Here is a 21107-nt window from a genome sequence, read left to right as displayed (position 1 = left end):
GTCAAATCTTGATACTATTTTCCACAAACTTTAAGAGTCTTGAGCATCACGAACTTTGGACACTGTTAAAACTAAAATCTTTTTAGGTTTTCACTAAACAAAAATTAATTATTTTTTCAAATTTTGTTAGTAAAAAACACATAATATAAAGAATATTCTTTTAAGTTTGAATTAAGTGTAAATGATTGAAGTAAATCATATTTAATATTACATTTACCCTAAAATGAATTTGAATTTATTATAAATGATTGGAGATGGTCTAAATTTGGTAGAGGAAAGAAGATTAGACCTCCTCTAGAAGCAATACTTGTGGCATTAGAATAACTAATCCAATTGTTAAGAAAACAGAGTCTCACCTATGCCTGCACTTTTCCAACAAGAAGCAGCTCAAAGTCGATCTCCCTCTCTTTGCCGCCCATTCTAACTAACTTCAACGACATTAATTTATGCAGACATTAAAGATAATCCACGGCAGCGCAGCCGCAACGAGTTCCACATATTGCAAGAGGGGGCATTATTTTACTACGGCGCCGTCAAATCCTAAATCTTCCGTAAACCTGTCCGTGAGGCCGCTGAGTTCCGACAGCAACAAGCGCGCTGCGGGTGAACATCAGTTCTCGGCGGATATTATAGCAGTTAATTTATACGAAACGATGTTGTTTTTTAAGTTTACGAAACAATGCATTTTGTTCAATGTTCGAACACTACACTTAGGACATCCAGTAAGATGCGTCGTTTAAAACTGGCCGGAAAATCATTGCTTTGGAAATCAACAGTGTCCAAAGTTTATGATACTTTTAAGATCACTTTTAAAGTTTGCGGAAATACCATAATTCGGCCAAAGTTCATGATTTTAGTAGGTATCACCCCATTTATTTATTGTGTCTAAGTTGTTCTAATTCTAATTAAATTTGTTTTTATTTGATTCCCGCTGTGAATTGGTTGGCCGATGCCGATGCCAACCCCGACAAAGCACATTCAGAGCCCTCCACGAGTTCATTTTCCCTGGTGATTGCTTCAACTAATATAATGGGAGTTTGTGAAAAACAGCATTTAAAGGAAGCCATTTTGAAATGAACTGTTTTCTATTGCTTGGGCAACTCCAGCCATACTGGAAAACCAATTTTTCCAATTAAAAACATCCCCAACCATACACCAAAACGCATCTCAAATCCCCAGTTTTTGCGTTTTTTGAACAGTAGGTACCCAAAGCAATAGGCCAAGAAAGTGCTCCAATTCCCACACAAATCCCCCACTCTTCCAAACTCAGCTTCTCTGTATCAGCAAACTTATTCAACAACTCCACCATCAATGCCACAAACATTTTATTCTTATGCAACCCCTCAAACACATTCCTCTTCTCAAGCTTCCTTGCATTGAACTCATTAAACACCTGACAAATAACAAACGCATTAAATATCATAGTATTCTTCACCTTTTCACTAAACCCAAGCAGAGCCTCCCCTCTAAACTGCAGCATCAACAACACCACAATCTGGTACACAGCCTGAGCCATCAGATTCCGCCACATCACATTACTTATCAGCGCCTCGTCCCGCCCAACTGGCTTCCTCTCCATCAGCTCCCTCGCCGGCCTATCTGTCGCCAAACACTAGTGCTGCGAGCGTGTCCATGATCAGATTCACCCACAGCAGCTGCACTGCCGTCAGAGGCACCTCCCCGGCTGATACGGCCGCCATGAAGTTGACCGTCAGCGCCACGACGTTGACAGTCAACTGGAACTGAATGAACTTCTGTATGTTGTTGTAAACACACCTCCCCCATTTCAACACTGTCACCACTGATGCAAAGTTGTCATCCATGATCACTATATCAGAGTTCTCCTTCGCCAATTCTGTGCATTGGATCCCCATGGATAGGCCTATGTCGGCGTCCTTCAATGCGGGAGCATCGTTCATTTTGTCTCTTGTGACTGCCACCACATGGCCTTTCATCTTCAAGCACTGCACCATGAGGAGCTTGTCCAATGGGGAGGATCTTGCCATCACGCGGATGGCCTCAACCCTCTCCATCCGCTCCTCGTCTGTGTAGTTACGGAACTCAGCTCCTTCGACTACACATCCGTCTTGGTCTTGGCCTGGACGGAGTATCCCACACTCTGTGGCTATGGCCTTGGCCGTGAACACGTTGTCACCTCTGACCATCTTCACATCCACACCTGCGGACTGGCAATCTTCAACAACCTTCTTCACACCGGGCCGACATGGAACTTTCATCCCTACTAAACCTAGTAGAATCATACCATCTTCTTCAATTTTCTTCTCAGTTTCAAGATTCACCTCATCACTGTGTTTATGTGCAAATGCAATGCACCTGAGGCTAGAAGCAGCCATGCCTTGAATGATGTGATTGAAATTCATCCTCTCTTCATCATCCAAATCTTTTATGTTACCATCCAAAATCATAGTAGTGTGAGAACATTGCAAGGATAATCTCAGCAGCTCCTTTCCAATGCACATGAAAGTCATGATCTGATTTAACTCTCTTCATCAAAACACCACTCCTCTTCTTCTCAGAATTGAATGCCTCCACTTCAAGAATCTCACAACCACTCTTAACTTCCTCCATATCCATCCCCAGATCCGCCACGACAGGATCGCCTTCTCTGTCGGGCTACCAGAGAACTTGGGCCTTTGCTCTGAATGGTACACACCACCCATCGTGTTGAGGCTGATGCCTTCACAGAGCAGCTGCATAACACACTTTTCCATGTTATGACCACCTTCAAAGGACTCCTTCCCTAACCAAAACTTTGACATTCAAATTATTCATAGTTAGAATACCTGTCTTACCTGTGCAGATGGTGGTAGCAGAACCCATGTTTTCGCAAGCGGAGAGCTTCCTAACCGTGGATTGATCAGCCATCATCCTCTTCACATAATAAGCAAGAGTCAGAGTCAAAGCGAGAGGCGAACGTTGTGGTGTAGCAACCACAACAATGATCACAGCTGCAATAATCCCAATGGCAGAGTTGATCACATCAACTGCTTTAGTCCTGCTCCAATTAAACTCTTTCTCCCCATTGTCATCTTGTATATACCCTGTGATGGGTGAGGAGGCTTAAGAGCATAGAAACTTGCTCCTCAACAGTGACATATTTCCGATCGATCAGGCCCATGCGCTCACGTAGAATTCGACTAAGGCATCCGAATGTGTTACGATCCATACGGAGGTTGTTCACACAATCCATATCAGTTAACTGCACAAGCCTATCCATATGTCTAATTTGCTCGGAATCCTGGACATCATATTTGTTACCATAATTGCCTTGTCCTCGCCTTCAACAACCCTTCTCTCACTAAAATACTCAGCTAAGCATACTAACAAAAAACACTTCTGGCGCTGGTTTCGGACCACCACTTCGACGAGCACCAACATATTTTCAATCTCCTTCCTCTTTCTCTGCAACTGGTCCATGCCACTGCAAGTACACAATTCAGATTTCATCTCAATGCTCAATATAGATTTAAGCAAATAACTTCTTAGTAAACTGGTTTGTAAATATAACAACAAATGGTAACAGCCAAACCCAATTTAATACCTTTTGTATAACAATCCCATTTGTAGAATCAATTTACGGTGCTATTAATGAAGCTACAAAACCAATTTTTAAAGCAATCCCACAATCTATTAACACACTCAAACTCAATTTAATCAATTTGTATAACAATCAAATCTAATCAATCAATACCAATTTGCAAAGCCATCGCCAACACACAAAAACTCAATTTATTAACAACAAACTCCAATTTTGAGAGCCAACAACCCAAATACCTGACAATCTGTTTGATTTGTGCTGACGGAACTCTCTAGCTAGTGATGTCGCAAGTGGAATGTGAAACAAAAAAAATAATTGATAGGGGCACTGAAATGACAAAGTATAACTCTTATTATGGGACGGCGGTAGTAAAAAATACAGAGAAGCAATCAATAACAAAGCATTCAATCAAGCAATAAAAACAAAGAAATAAATAGAAATCATGCCCAAATTTTACTAGTCTTCATGCACCTCTCCACTTTAGAAACCAACATAACTTAAAAATGGCCTTTGAGGAACTGGTATAAGCTTCACAAGCCAAGCAAGAGGCCATGAAAGTGCTCCAATCCCAACACAAATCCCCCACTCCCCCAAACTCAGCCTCTCTTTATCACCAAACTTGTACAACAACTCCAACAACACCACATGAAGAAGCACAGTCACTCCCACAATACCCATAAACAACTTGTTCTTATGCAACCCCTCAAACACATTCCTCTTCTCAAGCTTCCTCGCATTGAACTCATTAAACACCTGACACATCACAAAAGCAGTAAATATCAAAGTATTCTTCACCTTTTCACTTACCCCAAACAGACCCTCCCCTCCAAACTGCAGCACCAACAACACCACAATCTGGTACACAGCCTGGGCCATCAGATTCCTCCACATCGCATTACTGATCAACGGCTCATCCCGCCCCACAGCCCGTCTCTCCATTAGCTGATCCTTCGTTGGCTTCTCCGTGGCAAGAGCCATCACCCAGAGCGTGTTCATCACCATATTCACCCACAACACCTGCAATGCCCTCAGTGGCAGCATCCCGGACGAGACCACTGCCACAGTGTCGAAGATCAGCGCTGCAATATGCGCTGTCAGCTGAAACTGAATGAACTTCTGTGTGTTGATGTAGGCCCATCTACACCATTTCAAGGCTTTAACCACGGACGCGAAGTTATCATCCATGATTACTATACCAGAACTCTCTTTGGCCACCGCTGTAGCTTGGATCCCCATGGATAGGCCTATGTCGGCCTCTTTCAGCACCGGTGCATCGTTTGTGCCGTGTCCTGTGACTGCCACTACATGACCTTTCATTTTCAAGCACTGCACCATGAGGAGCTTGTCCATTGGGGAGGATCGGGCCATCACACGAATGGCCTTGACTTTCTCCATCCGCTCCTCGTGCGTGTAGCTGCGGAACTCAACTCCTTCAACAACACATCCATCTTGATCTTGGCCTGGATGGAGTATACCACACTCTGTGGCTACAGCCTTGGCTGTGAACACGTTGTCGCCGGTGATCATCTTCACATCCACACCTGCATTATGGCAATCTTCCACTGCCTGCTTGACATCAGGCCGGCATGGATCTTGTAGCCCAACTAAGCCTAGTAGAACCATGGCATCTTCTTGAATTTTCTTCACCTCGTCACACTTGGAATGAGAGAGCTGTTTATGTGCAAATGCAATGCATCTAAGTCTGGAAGCAGCCATTCCTTGAATAATACGATTAAATTGCAATCTTTCTTCATCATTAAAATCTTTTTTGTTACCTTCCAAATCATAGTAGTGTGAGCACATTGCAAGGATCATCTCAGCAGCTCCTTTCCAGTGCACATGAAATTCATGATCTCTCTTCATCAAAACACCACTCCTCTTCTTCTCAGAGTTGAATGCCTCCACATGAAGAATCTCACAACCCCTCTTCACCTCCTCCATATCCATCCCCATCTCCGCCACAGCCCACGACAGGATAGCCTTCTCAGTCGGGCTACCAGAGAACTCGACGAGCCCTTCCCCGGACGTGTAAACAGCACCCGTCGTGTTGAGGCCGACCCCCTCACGAAGCAGCTCAACAACACACCTCCCAATATTCATGCCCTCTTCAAAACACTCCTTCCCTAAGCAAAACTTTTTCACCTTCATTTTATTCATAGTTAGTGTACCTGTCTTGTCCGTGCAGATGGTAGTAACAGAACACATGGTATCGCAAGCGGACAGGTTCCTCACCATGGATCGATCAGCCATCATCCTCTTCATAGAATACAAAAGATTGAGAGTGACAGCAAGAGGCAAACCCCGAAGTATAGCAAGCAGAACAATGTTCACAACTGCTGAAATAATTCTTCCGACAAAGTTGATCGCGTCATCTGGTTTAGCCCTTGTACCATCATTCGCATCTTCAGCATTCCCGGTGAAGTATCGAATCAGCAACACGACATAAGCCAGAGAAGCCAAAGCTGAACCGAGCTTTTCTATTGAGGTAGTGATCTTGTTGAGGCTGATCTGTAGCGGTGCCTCCTGGTCTGTATCATGGCTCATCGGAGTTTTCATCCCGACACTCGTGACCAACATCTTTCCATAGCCGTCAGCCACCAGGGTGCCGGAGAATAGGAAGGGATTGGATGTGCTGTCGACCTCCACGTGGTCACTCTTCCCAGTCCTGCTGGATTCATCCAGTCGCAGGGAGTGCCCGTCCATGAAGAGGCCGTCTGTGGGGACTTGATCTCCGATCTTCAAGCATACGATGTCTCCTACAACGACGTCGTAGATTGAGACCTCTTTCCTTGTGCTGTTTCTTACAACCTCAACTAAAGTGCTGCCGCTTGCTTTGTTGAGCTTGTCCCAAAGTCTGCACTGTATGATGTTTCTCAAGGCGGAGACGTGGAGGACGAGGATGACGGACATGAATATGATACCTCCATCGTACCAACCTTCTTTGGGGCCGTGATCTTTGATCCCAAAGCCTAGAGAGAGAGCGGCAAGTGCTAGTAGGCCTAGTATCATCAACTTCCGATCCTTGAAAGCTTTGAGTATGAAATGGAGGAAGGACGTTGTGGGAGGAGATGGATAGGTGTTTGTGCCGAAGGCTTGTTTTCTGGCGGCAAGGTCTTCTTCGTCGCCGGTGATTCCGACGAGGGGGTCTGTTTTGAGCGATGCGGCGATGCCGCGAGCTCCGTTGAGTTGTGAGAGTTGGTGGAGGTTTTTTTCTTGGATGAGGTGGTTGAGGGTTGATGGACTGAGGCGGGAGAATTGCTTAGCCATTGGAGTTAATTAAATGTTGTTTGTGAATAAGTTTGGAGTCATAATACTCCCATCATTACATAGTTATATATGGGCGTACCTCGTATGAATCATTTCCAGAAGAAAACGTCGCAAAACATTAATTAATGTTGGGTTATAAACCCATCCCAAATCGGATGAGTGAGGGAAGTTGCAAGATGTATATAACTTTTGTCCAGCTTCAATTAATTTGGGGCCTTTTGAGAGTGATCCAAAAACAAATCTGTGCGAACTTGACCCAAAATGGAAAATATCAAACTAATGTTGCAGTCGAGATCCTAGCATTTCGATTTATTACCATACATGCAAGTCAAGTCATGTAGTCAGATTTCATGAGAAATACGCCAATATAATTGTACTAATAGTTACGAATTTTGTTAATCGTTCCCACTTCAAACTAATATTGCAGTCGAGATCCTAGCATTTCGATGTATTACCATGCAAGTCAAGTCATGTAGTCAGATTTCATGAGAAATACGCCAATATAATTGTACTAATAGTTACGAATTTTGTTAATCATTCCCACTTCCTTTCAATTAACTTCTACCGTTCAACCTAACTACCTACTTTCAATCAAATCAATCGTATTTAGTTGGAAATAAAACTGATTAACCGCGTGATTCATTAAAAGAGTGAATCTAAGTTTTGAATCTTGCCTTAATTTTCCTCATTTTGATTTGGCAATCCACTTCCCTCTCACACTTCTTTCTTCCACAATACATATTTCTTTATCTTGATTTCCAAGCTTCTTCAAACTTCAATTTGTTTAATCATGCTTTCCTTTTCAATTTTTTTAGAGAGAGAATGACAATTTTAATCCCTGATATTAAGCTAATATCATATGCAGTCCCTATATTCTATATCCACTACAAAAAAATCGCTAATTAGTGGCGGAAATTTCTGCCACTAAATCTCAATTTTCCGTCAGTAAACCAATTAGTGCCGGATTTAGTGGCAGAACTTAACCGCGGCAATATAATCGCCGCTAAAATATCAGTGGCGGAATATTTTCCGCCACAGAAACGTAGTGGCGGAATACCCACGGAATATAGTTCGCCACTGAAATTCCGTCACTAAAAATTTAAAATAGTGGCGGATTTGGGGCGCCATAATTATTGGCGGAACTTGTTTCCGCCACTGAACTTCCGCCACTATTCTGCCATTACATATAATGCTTTTTAGTGGCAGAATGCATCCGCCACTAATTTTTTTACAGATTTTGGTTATATTTATTTTATTATTTATCCACCCTATTAAGATAATTTTTCAATAGATCTATAGTAAAAATAACAATATACTCATATATTACTCATAAAATCAACGTTTAATTATATTGAGCATTAGGTGTAATTCTAAAACATACTCCCCCGGTTCCATAGTAATAGGGGCGTTTTTCCATTTCCTTCCGTTCCATAGTAATAGAGTCATTTCCCTTTTTAGTAAAAGTCAACACATTTTTCCACACCTACTTTACTCTCTCTTACTTTTTTTATCTTCATCTCTCTACCTTTTTCATTTTTCACTTTATTCTCTCTTTACTTTACTCACCTAACACAATTTTTCTTAATCTTCGTGCCGAAAAGTTTTGCCTCCATTACTATGAAACGGAGGGAGTAGTTACTAACAAAATAGCCGAGCATGTAGCTTCTCAGTCAGCAAAATAGTTGTGGGATCATTTTTGGCAAATTTATCATCTTCAATCTATTTCCTTCCTAGTCTTCCCTAGACATTGATACAACATAGCTGAAATGATTTTTGCTTTTTTTTATAATACAAAATATACTCCAGAGTAAAGGTTAATTTTATTATTTTTTTTTTATCTTTTTCAAGAAAGAGATAATTGTCATTTTGGTTCATTCATTTTTCTTTAAATATATATAGTGGCAAACAATCATTTGACACATATTTTGACAATCTCACTTTAGGGAATATAATAATAATAATAATAATAATAATAATAATAATAATAATAATAATAATAATAATAATAATAATAATAATAAAATAACCAAGTTCAGTTGAAGTGATAATCTTACTTTATTCTCTATACATCTCTTTACCTTTTTCATTTTCTACTTTATTCTTCATTTACTTAACTCACCTAACACAACTTTTTCTTAATCTCCGTGCTGAAAAGAAATGCCTCCACTACTATGGAACGGAGGGAGTATGAAAAGTGCGAAGACTATTCTAGAGATATTTAGGAGAGTTTTTTAAAAATTTACATATATGCCAATATAACTAATTTAAAAATTCAATATAGTACAATGCATTTGATAAAATTTTAAATATAATTTTTTGTTATTATTTTGTAGTAAATGTCCCCAATTCCTATAACTAATTTAAAAATTCAATATAGTACTACAATACATTTGATAAAATTTTAAATATAAATTTTTGTTATTATTGTGTAGTAAATGTCCCCAATTCCTATCAACCGATTAGACTTTTTCTACCATTGAAAAGTCTCAATACATATTGCATATTAAATGAATTTCGATCACTATTGTGCATTAAATGCACCCAATTCTTACAAAACATATCTAGAAACAAAAAGTCAGCTGCTCATGTAAGCTGATAACACCTTGTGGGTGTACGCAAATTAAACCGACGTCAGCTGCTCATGTAAGCGAAAAACATAATCACGTAATCTAGCCAATTACTAGAAATTTCTTCGCAATATACATCAATGAAATCAATCCTTACACTTTCTTTAAATTATTTTGTTATATTCTTGTTAGTTGGAAATAAAACTGATTAACCGTGATTAATTAAAAAAATTACAATCAAATTAATTAACAAAAAGAATAAATCAAGTTTTCGAGTGTTCAGGCATTTACAATAGCTCATTAATTGAACGCCTAATTTTTATACAAAAAAGACACGTCATTGCGTTCTCTCATGCTAAAATTTTATATTCTAGTTTGGTGAAATTTTATTTTGAATGCATCCTTAGATTGCTTCTTGTTCTTGGTATTGGAATCACGAGCGAGCCAAGGGTACAAGTTTAAGTGCAAAAATACTATAGAGAAATTTTTAGAAATATATATAGGGAAATTTGTTGAATTAATTAAAAACAACGAGATGACGTATATAAAAAATTTGAGGAGTGACAATGTGATATAGCCCTTCGTTGATATAAGTTGGCTCGGCCACTCTCACTAGTTGGGATAAATCCTCGTTGAATGTCCCATTTGAATCACCCCGTAGTAGATAGATTATATTGCGACACTTATATTTTATTCCTCATTTTGATTTGGTGATCGACTTGCTTCTCAAACTTCTGAATTCAAATCTTCCACATGTACATATTTCTTTATCTTGATTTTCAAGCTTCCTCATTTTGATTTGGCGATCCACTTGCTTCTCACACTTCTTTCTTCGAATTTTCTACACTACATATTTCTTTATCTTGATTTTCAAGCTTCGTCAAACTTCAATTTGTTTAATCATACTTGAAAATCGCAATACATGCATGATTGCATATAAAGTAGAAATAAAATTTCCATCACTATTGTGCATTAAATGCACCCAATTCTTACAAAGAATAATTGTCCAATATAGCTTTGTTTTTGGAATTTCCTATTTAATTATCTTAAAAAATTACAATAACTCTGTTTAGTTCTACAACTTTTTGAATCTTTTTAAAAACACATTAATTTCAATTTTTGAAGGAAAAAAAAACATAATCATCCAATATATATAATGACAGTTGTCCAAGCTTCTATTGAATCAATTGAAACAATGGACCAATCGTTGGTAAACATTAAAGGGATGTTCGGTTTGCAAGATTGTATCCGGGATTAAATTTGTATTTTGTTTGGTTCATGAGATTCAACCACCCAACTCAATCATAGATGGATAATCATGAGATAATTAGTCATAGCTAACCCCCTGTGACTAAAATAATCGCACGACTCAATCTTAGATTATATCTTGGTATTATTTTATCTTGGAAACTGAATAAACTGTACAACTAAGCAAGAAAGAGAAGTTAGAGGGGAAACACCTACTGCCAACTGCCTATTTCCTTGATAATAAACTCAACCAGATGCCTCTGCCCCTTTCCCCCACAAAGTCAGAAAGTAGTTGTATGTGATCAAATATAGAGACAGAGAAACTTTGGAGACCTCAACATATTGCCTTCCAAGGTGAATGTATGATCAAATGTGTTGAATTGAAACATCAACATTTTTTAATAGTATTGATTGTTGTTTGAGTGAAGGTGGCTGCCTATGACAAGACACTGAGTAAGATGGCATTCTTTGATCCGTCAAGGGCTCAAGACTTTGTGTTCATATCTGGGACTAAGGTAATGTTTGGTGGTAGTGATCAGAGTGGGTGTTGATTTTACGATTGTAACCTCGTTGTTGTTCGTTGGCAGATGCGGAGCCTGGCTAAGTGAGCCCCGGTGGATGGAAAGTGTTGGTGGAATACTACGAGAGTCTGGCTCCGGCCAGCAACGGCCGGGTGCCTCAACCACTTGCTGCTTGATGTTGATGATGATGTTGATCATCACTCTGTATAATATGTCATGTTTCTAAACTATCTTCCTCAATAATCTCTAATGTGTGATGTTATATATAATGTGCCACTGCCACAGATGTAATATAGTGGGCTAGTACTAAACATACATTCCACTTTGTATAATAAATTCCCATGGTTTGATTTATATGCAAACTGATATCATATGTATCCCATCCCTCTCTTGCAGATTTTTCTCACTAAATTGACTGACTTATCTTCTGAAACATCATTTCCCAGAGCAATTGACTATTCTCAATCTTATTTACAGCTCATTGTTGTAGGCTATTTTCCCCAATCTCTTCTCAAGCCCTAAGTAAAATATCGTGCAATTTCTGCTTGGATTCTTAGATTATTCGAAAAAGTACGGAGCAATGACAATTTCGGTTGGCTACTTTGGTGATTGTAGTAAATGTCGAGGTGGACTCTTTGATTTCATATTTTTATGTTTTTTGTCGGTTATTGTAATGTATTTTTGTTGGTCACTCGTTTAAAGTTGTTTGTGTTGATCGCCGAATTAATAACTTGGTCAATTTTGTTGTTTTGAATGTTGAATTAGGGATTTTAAAGTTTGTGTGCTATTTTGAATTATGTAAAGTTTTGAGGTGCTATTTAATTGAATCAGAGATTCTGAAATTGATTGGTTCGATTATGTTATTTTGGTGGTACGTTTGAGTTGACTTGAGCGTGTTCAGATTGTTGTGTATGGCTTTAAAACTTGATCAGATTTGACACAATTTGGGGCAAATTTATTTAATTGGACTTTGTTGTTTAACAAGAAATGGAAGTAGAAGTCGGTTTTTGCTGAATTTATTATATTTAAGTTGTGAGGATAGTGATAAAATGCAAACTTATATATTATATAAACTCAAAACTCCTCAACACAGTTTCAATACAATATTAACACAGTATGAAATTTCAAGATTTTAATGTCAACACAATATCAATCATTGACTATCGTTGAAATTATGTTGACATTTTCTTGTTGATGTATTTTTGTGATCTGTTGACATTTTTTAATGTTCCAAATCATAGTTTTGAGTTTATACAATATTTAGAGCTTTCATTTGACCACATTACTAAGTGAAAATGTATAAATTGTGTTTTGACCGTACTACCCTCACACAGTTGGGAGAAGCAAAATGTTCAGGGGTCATTTGGGAATTTGCTATCATTTCAGGGTGCATAAATCAATGAAGGTTCAAAACAAAACAAAATAGGCATAAATGAATTATTCTCATTATTAATTATAGGGCTCTCCAAATTTGAAATTTGTACAGTCAACGACCATATAAACCCATAAATTAACTGAATTCTTGGCATAACCAACAATCTGAACAGTTACGTGAAGGGTTTTCGATTATGAGATCGTTTATATGAAAGGCATTCTTATTATTAGCGTGCTACCATTTGAAACTTTGAACTATTTTCACAATATCAACTTTCAATAATAATAATCGACAAAAGCATTGTTACGGAAAAAAAAAATCAATGTACTATATTGCAAACAAATACTCCAATTAATACAAAGAAGCAATCAAGAACAAATGATCCAATCAAAGAATAAAAAACAAAGCAATAAATGGAATTCATGCCCAAATTTCTAGTCTTCGTGCACCTCTCCACTTCTTAAAACTAAGAAAGTGCCCCAATCCCAACACAAATCCCCCCCTCCCACAAATTCAGCCTCTCTGTATCAGCAAACTTATTCAACAATTCCACCATCACCACTTGAAGTTCAATCCCTGACTTGCATAACAAGAAATAATGATACTAATGCCTTATAAAATTTTATTACCGTACGAAAATAGTAGAGTTTTATGGGTGGGCAGTTGGTTCGGTAGTTGCTCCAACCATTTTCCAATCGGGAAGCGGTATGAGCTTCACAAGGCAAGCAATAGGCCAAGCAGCAGCGGCAATCCCAACACAAATCCACCACTGTACCAAACTCAGCCTCTCAGTATACGCAAAATCGTTCAACATCTCCATCATCAACACATGAACAAGCAAAGTCATTCCCGCAATCCCCACAAACACCTTGTTCTTGTGCAATGCCTCAAACACATTCCTCCTCTCCAGCTTCGTAGCATTGAACGCATTAAACACCTGACACAATATAAACGTGTTAAAGACCATGGTATTTTCTCCTCTAAACTGCAGTACCAACAGCGCCACAATCTGGTACACAGCCTGGGTCATCAGATTCCTCCACATCACTTTACTGATCAACGGCTCATCCCGCCGCATGGGCTGTCTCTCCATTAGTCGATCCTTCGTTGACTTCTCCATGTCAAGAGCCAGCTCCCTGAGCGTGTTCATGAACAGATTCACCCACATCATCTGCACTGTCCTCAGTGGCACCCTCTCGGACGAGATCGCCGCCACAGTGTCAAAGGCCAGCGCCGCAATACGCGCTGTCAGCAGAAACTGAATGAACTTCTGTATGTTGATGTAGGCCCATCTACTCCATTTCAAGGCTTTAACCACAGACGCAAAGTTATCATCCGTGATTACTATATCAGAACTCTTTTTTGCCAACTCTGTGCCTTGGATCCCCATCGCTAGGCCTATGTCGGCCTCCTTCAATGCCGGTGCATCGTTCATGCTGTGTCCTGTGACTGCCACCACATGGCCTTTCTTCTTTAAGCACTGCACCATGAGGAGCTTGTCTGTTGGGGAGGATCTTGCCATCACGCGGATGCCCTCGACCCTCTCCATCCGCTCCTCGTCTGTGTAGTTACGGAACTCAGCTCCTTCAACTACACATCCGTCTTGATTTTGGCCTCGACGGAGTATTCCACACTCTGTGGCTATGGCCTTGGCCGTGAACACGTTGTCGCCGGTGATCATCTTCACATCCACACCTGCGTACTGGCAATCTTCAACAGCCTTCTTCACCCCAGGCCGGCATGGATCTTTTAGACCAACTACGCCTAGTAGAACCATGGCATCTTCTTGAATTTTCTTCACCTCGTCACACTCGGAATGAGAGAGTTGTTTGTGTGCAAAAGCAACGCACCTAAAGCCTGAAGCAGCCGTGCGTTGAATGATGTGATAGAAATTCATCATCTCTTCATCATTCAAATCTTTTTTGTTACCATCCAAATCATAGTAGTGTGAGCACATTGCAAGGATCATCTCAGCTGCTCCTTTCCAATGCACATGAAATTCATGATCTCTCTTCACCAAAACACCACTCCTCTTCTTCTCAGAGTTGAATGCCTCCACATGAAGAATCTCACAATCCCTCTTCACTTCCTCCATATCCATCCCCAAATCCGCCACAGCCCACGACAGGATCGCCTTCTCTGTTGGGCTACCAGAGAACTTGAGCCCTTTCCGGAACATATACACACCACCCGTCGTGTTAAGGCCGGCCCCCTCGCGGAGCAGCTCCAATACCCACCTTGGCATGTTAAGACCACCTTCAGAGGAGTGCTTCCCCAACCAAAACTTTGTCACCTTCATCTTATTCGTAGTGAGTGTACCTGTCTTGTGTGTACAGATGACAGTAGCATAACCCAAGGTTTCACAAGCGGGGAGCTTCCTCACCATAGCCTGATCAGCCATCATCCTCTTCATAGAATACTCAAGAGTCAGTAAGAGAGCCACAGCCAGATGCAAACCATCAATTATAGCAACCATAACATTCATGGACACAAGTGCTGAAATCATTCGTCCGACAAAGTTGATCGCATCATTTGGTTTATCCCTTGTACCATCAGACTCATCTTCAGTATTCCCGGTGAAGTATCGGTTCAGCAACATGACATGAACCAGAAAAGCCACAGCTGAACCAATCTTTCCTATGGAGGTAGTGATCTTGTTGAGGCGGATCTGTAGCGGCACCTCCAGGGCTGTATCCTGGCTCATCATCCTGACACTCGTGACCAACATCTTTCCATAGCCGTCAGCCACCAGGGTGCCGGAGAAGAGGAAGGGATTGGTGGTGCTGTCGACCTCCACGTGGTCACTCTCCCCAGTCCTGCTGGATTCATCCAGTCGCAGGGAGTGCCCGTCCATGAAGAGGCCATCTGTGGGGACTCGATCTCCGATCTTCAAGCATACAATGTCTCCTACAACGATGTCGTAGATTGAGACCTCTTTCCTTGTGCTGTTTCTTACAACCTCAACTAAAGTGTTGCCGCTTGCTTTGTTGAGCTTGTCCCAAATTCTGAAGTGTATGTTGTTTTTGAAAGTTGAGACTTCGAGGAAGAGGATGACGGACATGAATATGCTGCCTCCTCCCTGCCAACCTTCTTTGAGGCCGTGCTCTTTGATCCCAAAGCCTAGAGAGAGAGCGGCAAGTGCTAGTAGGCATAGGATCATCGTCTTCCTATCCTTGAAAGCTTTGAGTATGGAACGGAGTAAGGGTTTTTTGAGAGGAGAGGGATAGGTGTTTGTGCCGAAGGCTTGGTGACGGGCGGCGAGGTCTTCTTCGTCGCCAGTGATTCCGACGAGGGGGTCTGTTCTGAGCGATGCAGCGATGCCCCGAGCTCCGTTGAGTAGTGAGAGTTGGTTGAGGTTTTTGCTTTTGACGAGGTGGTTCAGGATTGTTGGACTGACGCCGGGGAATTGGTTGGCCATTGGAGTTAAGTAACTATTGTTTGTGAGTCTGTGTCTATAATACACCCATCCTTACATATTTTATATAGATTTATGGCTTAATCATTTCTGGAGAGAAAAAACGTCAGGTGATCATGTAATCTGATGACGACTCTGCAAAAATAAGCGCGTAAATATAGTACTCCCTCCGTCCCAGATAATTCGTCCCATTTTTCCATTTCGATCTGTCTCATATAATTTGTCCACTTCACTTTTACCATTTTTGGTAGTGGACCCCATATTCCACTAACTCATTTCTACTCACATTTTATTATAAAACTAATATATAAAGGTAGGACCCACATTTTCAACCCACTTTTCATTACAATTCTTAAAACCATGTCCAGTCAAAGTGACCCGAATTATCCGGGACGGAGGGAGTACTTAATAATATGGATTTATTACCAACGCGTAAATATAGTCAAGAATATCGATTTATTACCATGCATGCAAGTTACTCCATGATTTAGTCAGCTTTCAGATATAAGCCAATATAATAGTAATAAAATACTGTATGGCAAATAGTATTATACGAATTTTGATAACTTCATGATTAATCTAAGTATTTTCAATTAACTTCATTTCAGTTCGCTCTACCTAAACTACCTAATTGGCTTCTTTCATATACTCACTCAAAGCCAATAAGTAGTACTAGTTGAAATATAATTTCTTCACATTCAATCAAATCAATCCTTACACTTTTTATATTCTACATTATTTTTGTTATATTCTTGTTAGTTGGAAATTAAACTGATTAACCGTGATTAATTAATTAAAATTAATTAGAATCAAATTAATCAATAAAAACCTTGAATAAATCAAGTTTTGAATCTTCCCTTAAAATTCTAATGTTCAGGCATTACAATAGCCCATTAATGATCTGGCGATCCACTGGCTTCTCACACTTCTTTCTTCGAATTTTCCACGCTACATATTTCTTTATCTTGATTTTCAAGCTTCGACAAACTTCAATTTGTTTAATCATACTTTCCTTTTCACTTTTTTTTTTGAGGAGAACTAGAATTGTAATCCCTGAATATTACACTAATATCATCCGCAGTCCCTATTTTATGTTGAGAGTTTCTAAACATAGTTATAATATCTTCAGAATGAATTTTGTTTTTTTTTTTTTTATCTAAAATACACTCCGGACTATAAGAATTATTTTTGTCTTTTTAATGAAAGAGAGAACCGTCATTTAAGTTCATTAATTTCCCTTAAAATATGTGTTGTGGCAAACAATCAGTTGACACATACTTTGACGATCTCTCTTTTGGCAATATAGTAATAATAAGTTAACCGAGTTCACTTGAAGTAACAATTCTCTCTCTCTTGAAAAATCATAAGTAAATACTATTCCATCGGTTCCTAATAATTTGTCACCATTTGACCTGATACATGTTTTAAGAAATGTACTAATAGAAAGTGAGTTGAAATATTTAGTGGTATGTGGTGGGTTCTATTTTTATAGAAGTATTAATTTTATAATAAAATATGAGTAAGATTGAGTCGATGGAATATGAGATCCACTACAAAAAATTGTAAAAGTGAAAGGTCATAAATTTTAAGGACGGACGAAAATGAAAATAAATGATAAATTTAAATTTATATAATAATACTTTATAAGATACTTAGAAGTTAGAAATTCGTCGGCAGTTGCATACTCCATTTATGTAATAAAAAACTCAGTATAGTAGTACAATTTGATAATTTTTTTAAAATAAAATTTTCATTATTATTGTTCAGTAAATGTCAACAATTCCTATCAACCGATTGACTTTTTTACCATTGAAAAGTCACCCAATTCTTACAAAACATAATCTTCCAATATAGCTTTGTTTTTAGAAATTCCTATTTATCTTAAAAGCGTGCAACAATAAAAAACAGAGTAGTACCGTCCAGAGGCACCTCCCCGGCTGATACGGCCGCCACAAAGTTGACCGTCAAACGCCACGACGTTGGAGTCAGCTGGAACTGAATGAACTTCTGTATGTTGTTGTAAACACACCTCCCCATTTGCCTGTCACCACTGATGCAAAGTTATCATCCTCAATCACTATATCAGAGCTCTCCTTCGCCACCTCTGTGCCTTGGATCCCCATCGACAGGCCTATGTCCGCCTCTTTTAAGGCCAGTGCATCATTCGTCCCGTCTCCACGTGACTGCCACCACATGGCCCCGAGAGCCTCTTCCCAGGCACTACTGCATGAGGAGCTTGTCCAATGGGGAAGATCTTGCCATCACGTGGATGGCCTCGGCCCTCCATCCCGCTCCTCATCCGTGTCTGGCTGAAACTCAGCTCCTTCAACTACACATTCGTCAAAATCTTAGCCTGAAGCAGATATCCACACTGCAGGCTATAAGCGCCCAGCCGATGAACACGTTGTCACGGTGATCATCTTCCGCTCAACACCGGCATACTGGCAATCTTACAACAGCCTTCCTCACACCGGGCCGGCATGGATCTTTTATCCCTACTAAACCTAGTAGAATCATACCATATTCTTCGATTTTCTTCTCTGTTTCAAAGTTCACCTCATCACTCTGTTTATGTGCAAATGCAATGCATCTAAGAATAGAAGCAGCCATTCCTTGAATTACAAGATTGAATTACAATCTCTTCATCATTCAAATCTTTTATGTTACCATCCAAATCATAGTAATGTGAGCACATTGCAGAATCATCTCAGCAGCTCCTTTCAATGCACATGAAATTCATGATCTCTCTTCACCAAAACACCACTCCTCTTCTTCTCTGAATTAGATACTCCACATGAATAATCTCACATCCCTCCTCACCTCCTCCATATCCATCCCCATCACGCCACAGCCCCCACGACAGGATTGCCCTTTCAGTCGGGTTACCAGAGTAGTCTTGCCTTTGCCCTGAATCATACACACCACCCGTTGTGTTGAGGCCGACACCACACGGAGCAGCTCCATAACACACTTCGCTGTGTTATGACCACCTTCAAAGGACTCCCTTCCCTATCCAAAACTTTGACACATTCAAATAATTCATAGTTAGAATACCCTGTCTTACCGGTACAGATGGTGGTAGCAGAACCAATGGTCTCGCAAGCAGAAGGCTTCCTCACCATGGATTGATCAGCCATCATTCTCTTCACAGAATACATAAGAATCAGAGTCAAAGCCAGAGGCGAACGCTCCGGTGTAGCAACCACAGCAATGATCTGACTGCAATAATCCCAATGGCAGAGTTGATCACATCAGCTGCTTTAGTCCTGCTCCAGTTAAACTCTCTCCCCCATTGTCATCTTGTTTATTCCCTGAAGTATCGAATCCACCCACACAGCAAGAACCAGAAAATCCGCAGCCAAACCGAAGGCTTTAACATGGAGGAAGTAGGCTTGTTTAGGCGGCTCTGCAGCGAGGTCGCCTCGTCTGTAACGTTGGTGCTTAGTTTGGGGAGGCGTCTGCTCTGGAGTGAAGTTGATAGCAGCGGAGATGGAGATGATGAGGAAGGCGAGGAAGAATATGGTAGCGCCGTCGTACAAGCCTTGCTTGCAGCGGCGCGTTTGACGCCGATGGTAGAGAGATGCGGCGCAGGCTAGCAGGGGGGGTTGGGTTTGGGATCCTTACAAGGTGTGAGTGTGAAATGGAGGAAGGTTTTTGTGGGAGGAGGAGGGGTAGGTTTTTGACATATTTTGTTTTTAGTTTTTCTTTGATTTAAAACAGTTTTATATAATGGGCCATTTCCACTTTTTTAAGGGTATATTTTTGTGGGGTGCTATGACTTAGAGAAGCTTCCTTCGAAATAGTGCTCACAAAACTTAGGAGGTCAATGCGCTGATCTCAGGTGGTCGTTGCAAATTCTAGGAATATTGTTTAACTTTGTCAACGCTGAGTCCCCGGACTTGACGTTTGGATTGGAAAATTGAATTAGTACATTTTTTTATTTTTGATTTTTTCGGTATTGAATGCCCTAGTACTTTTTTAAGGAACATATAAACGATTAGCTGCTCTAATAAAATGAAAAAAAAAAAAAATAGTAAAATTTAAAAACGTGAGATAAAAAAAGAAATTTTTTTTTGGGTCATTGTAGATTGGCTTGGGGTGAGAAAATTAAAATTTAATACCCACCCGATTAAAAAATTTTAAATTTTTATTTGTTTTTTTTTTCAGTTTTTCGGTTTGGTTTTAAACTTTTGGCTAATTTCATTTTCCGATTCATTTGGTCCGAATTTAAAAAAAAAAAAAAAATACTCTATTTGTGTTGATTTATATTAATAAGTGTAATAATATTTGGGTTTTAAAAAAAATTTTAATTCTTTTGATATGTTATTGGTTGATACCATATATTTTTCATGTTGATTAGAAAAATTTAAACTTAAAATTTTCAATTTTTTTGGGTATATTTTGAAATTTTAGTATTTTTTTTTTTGTTCGTTCCTTTATAATTCGAAATTCTGTTTTTCGGGGTTCAAAAATTTAAATAATTTGGTTGGTCATTTTCATTTTTTTAAAAATTGATTTTTCAATTTGAATAAACCAAAAAAACCCAAACCGAAAACCAATACTTGTATGTAGTGTGATTTTTCTTGATTGGTTTATGCTTTTAAATTTTTATGCATGAATAAATTTTTTTATTAGTGCACAAAACATGATTTTTTTCCTTTCTAGTTAAATTTCCTTTTGTATATATTTCTGTGTGAATTTGCTACTATTCTCCTTAGGGTTATGAAATAATTATAATTATTTCATAATTTAATTATACTACCCTTTACTTAGACCACAACTTCGCAATGGGCGTCATTCCCACCCCCTTTCCACACCTATCATATTAATTTTTAACCATTCATTGTTATATACTGGTTATGAAATAATTATAATTATACTACCTTCCTCCTTTAAATTGTGAACTTTTAAAATTTTTAAAAATTAAAAAGAAAAAAAGTGATAGAAAGATAAAAAAGGGAAAATTTTAAAGAAAAGAGTCAATTAAAAAAAAATCCTAAAAGATTTTTTCGGCGGATTTTATGTAAAATTTTTTTTGTTTGAAAAGGGGGGAGTAAAATAAGGGAAATAAAGAGAGATAAAGGTGTTTCCATTTTTGGATGTCATTTTTGAAAGACAAAAAAAAGGGAAAGGTTTAAGGACGAGGACAAAATAT

The 21107-nt window shown here is 39.2% G+C and overlaps 2 protein-coding genes, 1 long non-coding RNA gene and 2 pseudogenes across 3 annotated transcripts; 1 reads left to right on the top strand and 4 right to left on the bottom strand.

Annotated features, from left to right (window-relative positions):
- Positions 1-1132: 1132 nt before the first annotated feature.
- Positions 1133-3582, bottom strand: LOC125185429 (annotated as a pseudogene).
- Positions 3583-4039: 457 nt separating this feature from the next.
- On the bottom strand, positions 4040-6826 carry LOC125185421 (putative calcium-transporting ATPase 13, plasma membrane-type). The gene has a single exon (XM_048081946.1). The coding sequence runs from the start codon at positions 6824-6826 to the stop codon at positions 4040-4042; it is 2787 nt and encodes a 928-aa protein (XP_047937903.1).
- A 4060-nt stretch (positions 6827-10886) lies between these two features.
- On the top strand, positions 10887-11567 carry LOC125220794. The gene is made up of 3 exons (XR_007176356.1): positions 10887-10995; positions 11070-11156; positions 11229-11567. It is a non-coding gene; the product is annotated as an uncharacterized LOC125220794 (long non-coding RNA).
- A 1525-nt stretch (positions 11568-13092) lies between these two features.
- On the bottom strand, positions 13093-15964 carry LOC125220773 (putative calcium-transporting ATPase 13, plasma membrane-type). Its single transcript, XM_048122916.1, has one exon. It carries the CDS (start codon positions 15953-15955, stop codon positions 13187-13189), a length of 2769 nt encoding a protein of 922 aa, XP_047978873.1. The 5' UTR covers positions 15956-15964; the 3' UTR covers positions 13093-13186.
- A 1869-nt stretch (positions 15965-17833) lies between these two features.
- Positions 17834-21107, bottom strand: part of LOC125185412 — a 5376-nt pseudogene continuing 2102 nt past the window's right edge.

This window comes from Salvia hispanica, chromosome 1, assembly GCF_023119035.1.
Source record: "Salvia hispanica cultivar TCC Black 2014 chromosome 1, UniMelb_Shisp_WGS_1.0, whole genome shotgun sequence".
Lineage (NCBI taxonomy): Eukaryota > Viridiplantae > Streptophyta > Magnoliopsida > Lamiales > Lamiaceae > Salvia > Salvia hispanica.
This window is presented reverse-complemented; position numbering and strand designations above follow the sequence as displayed.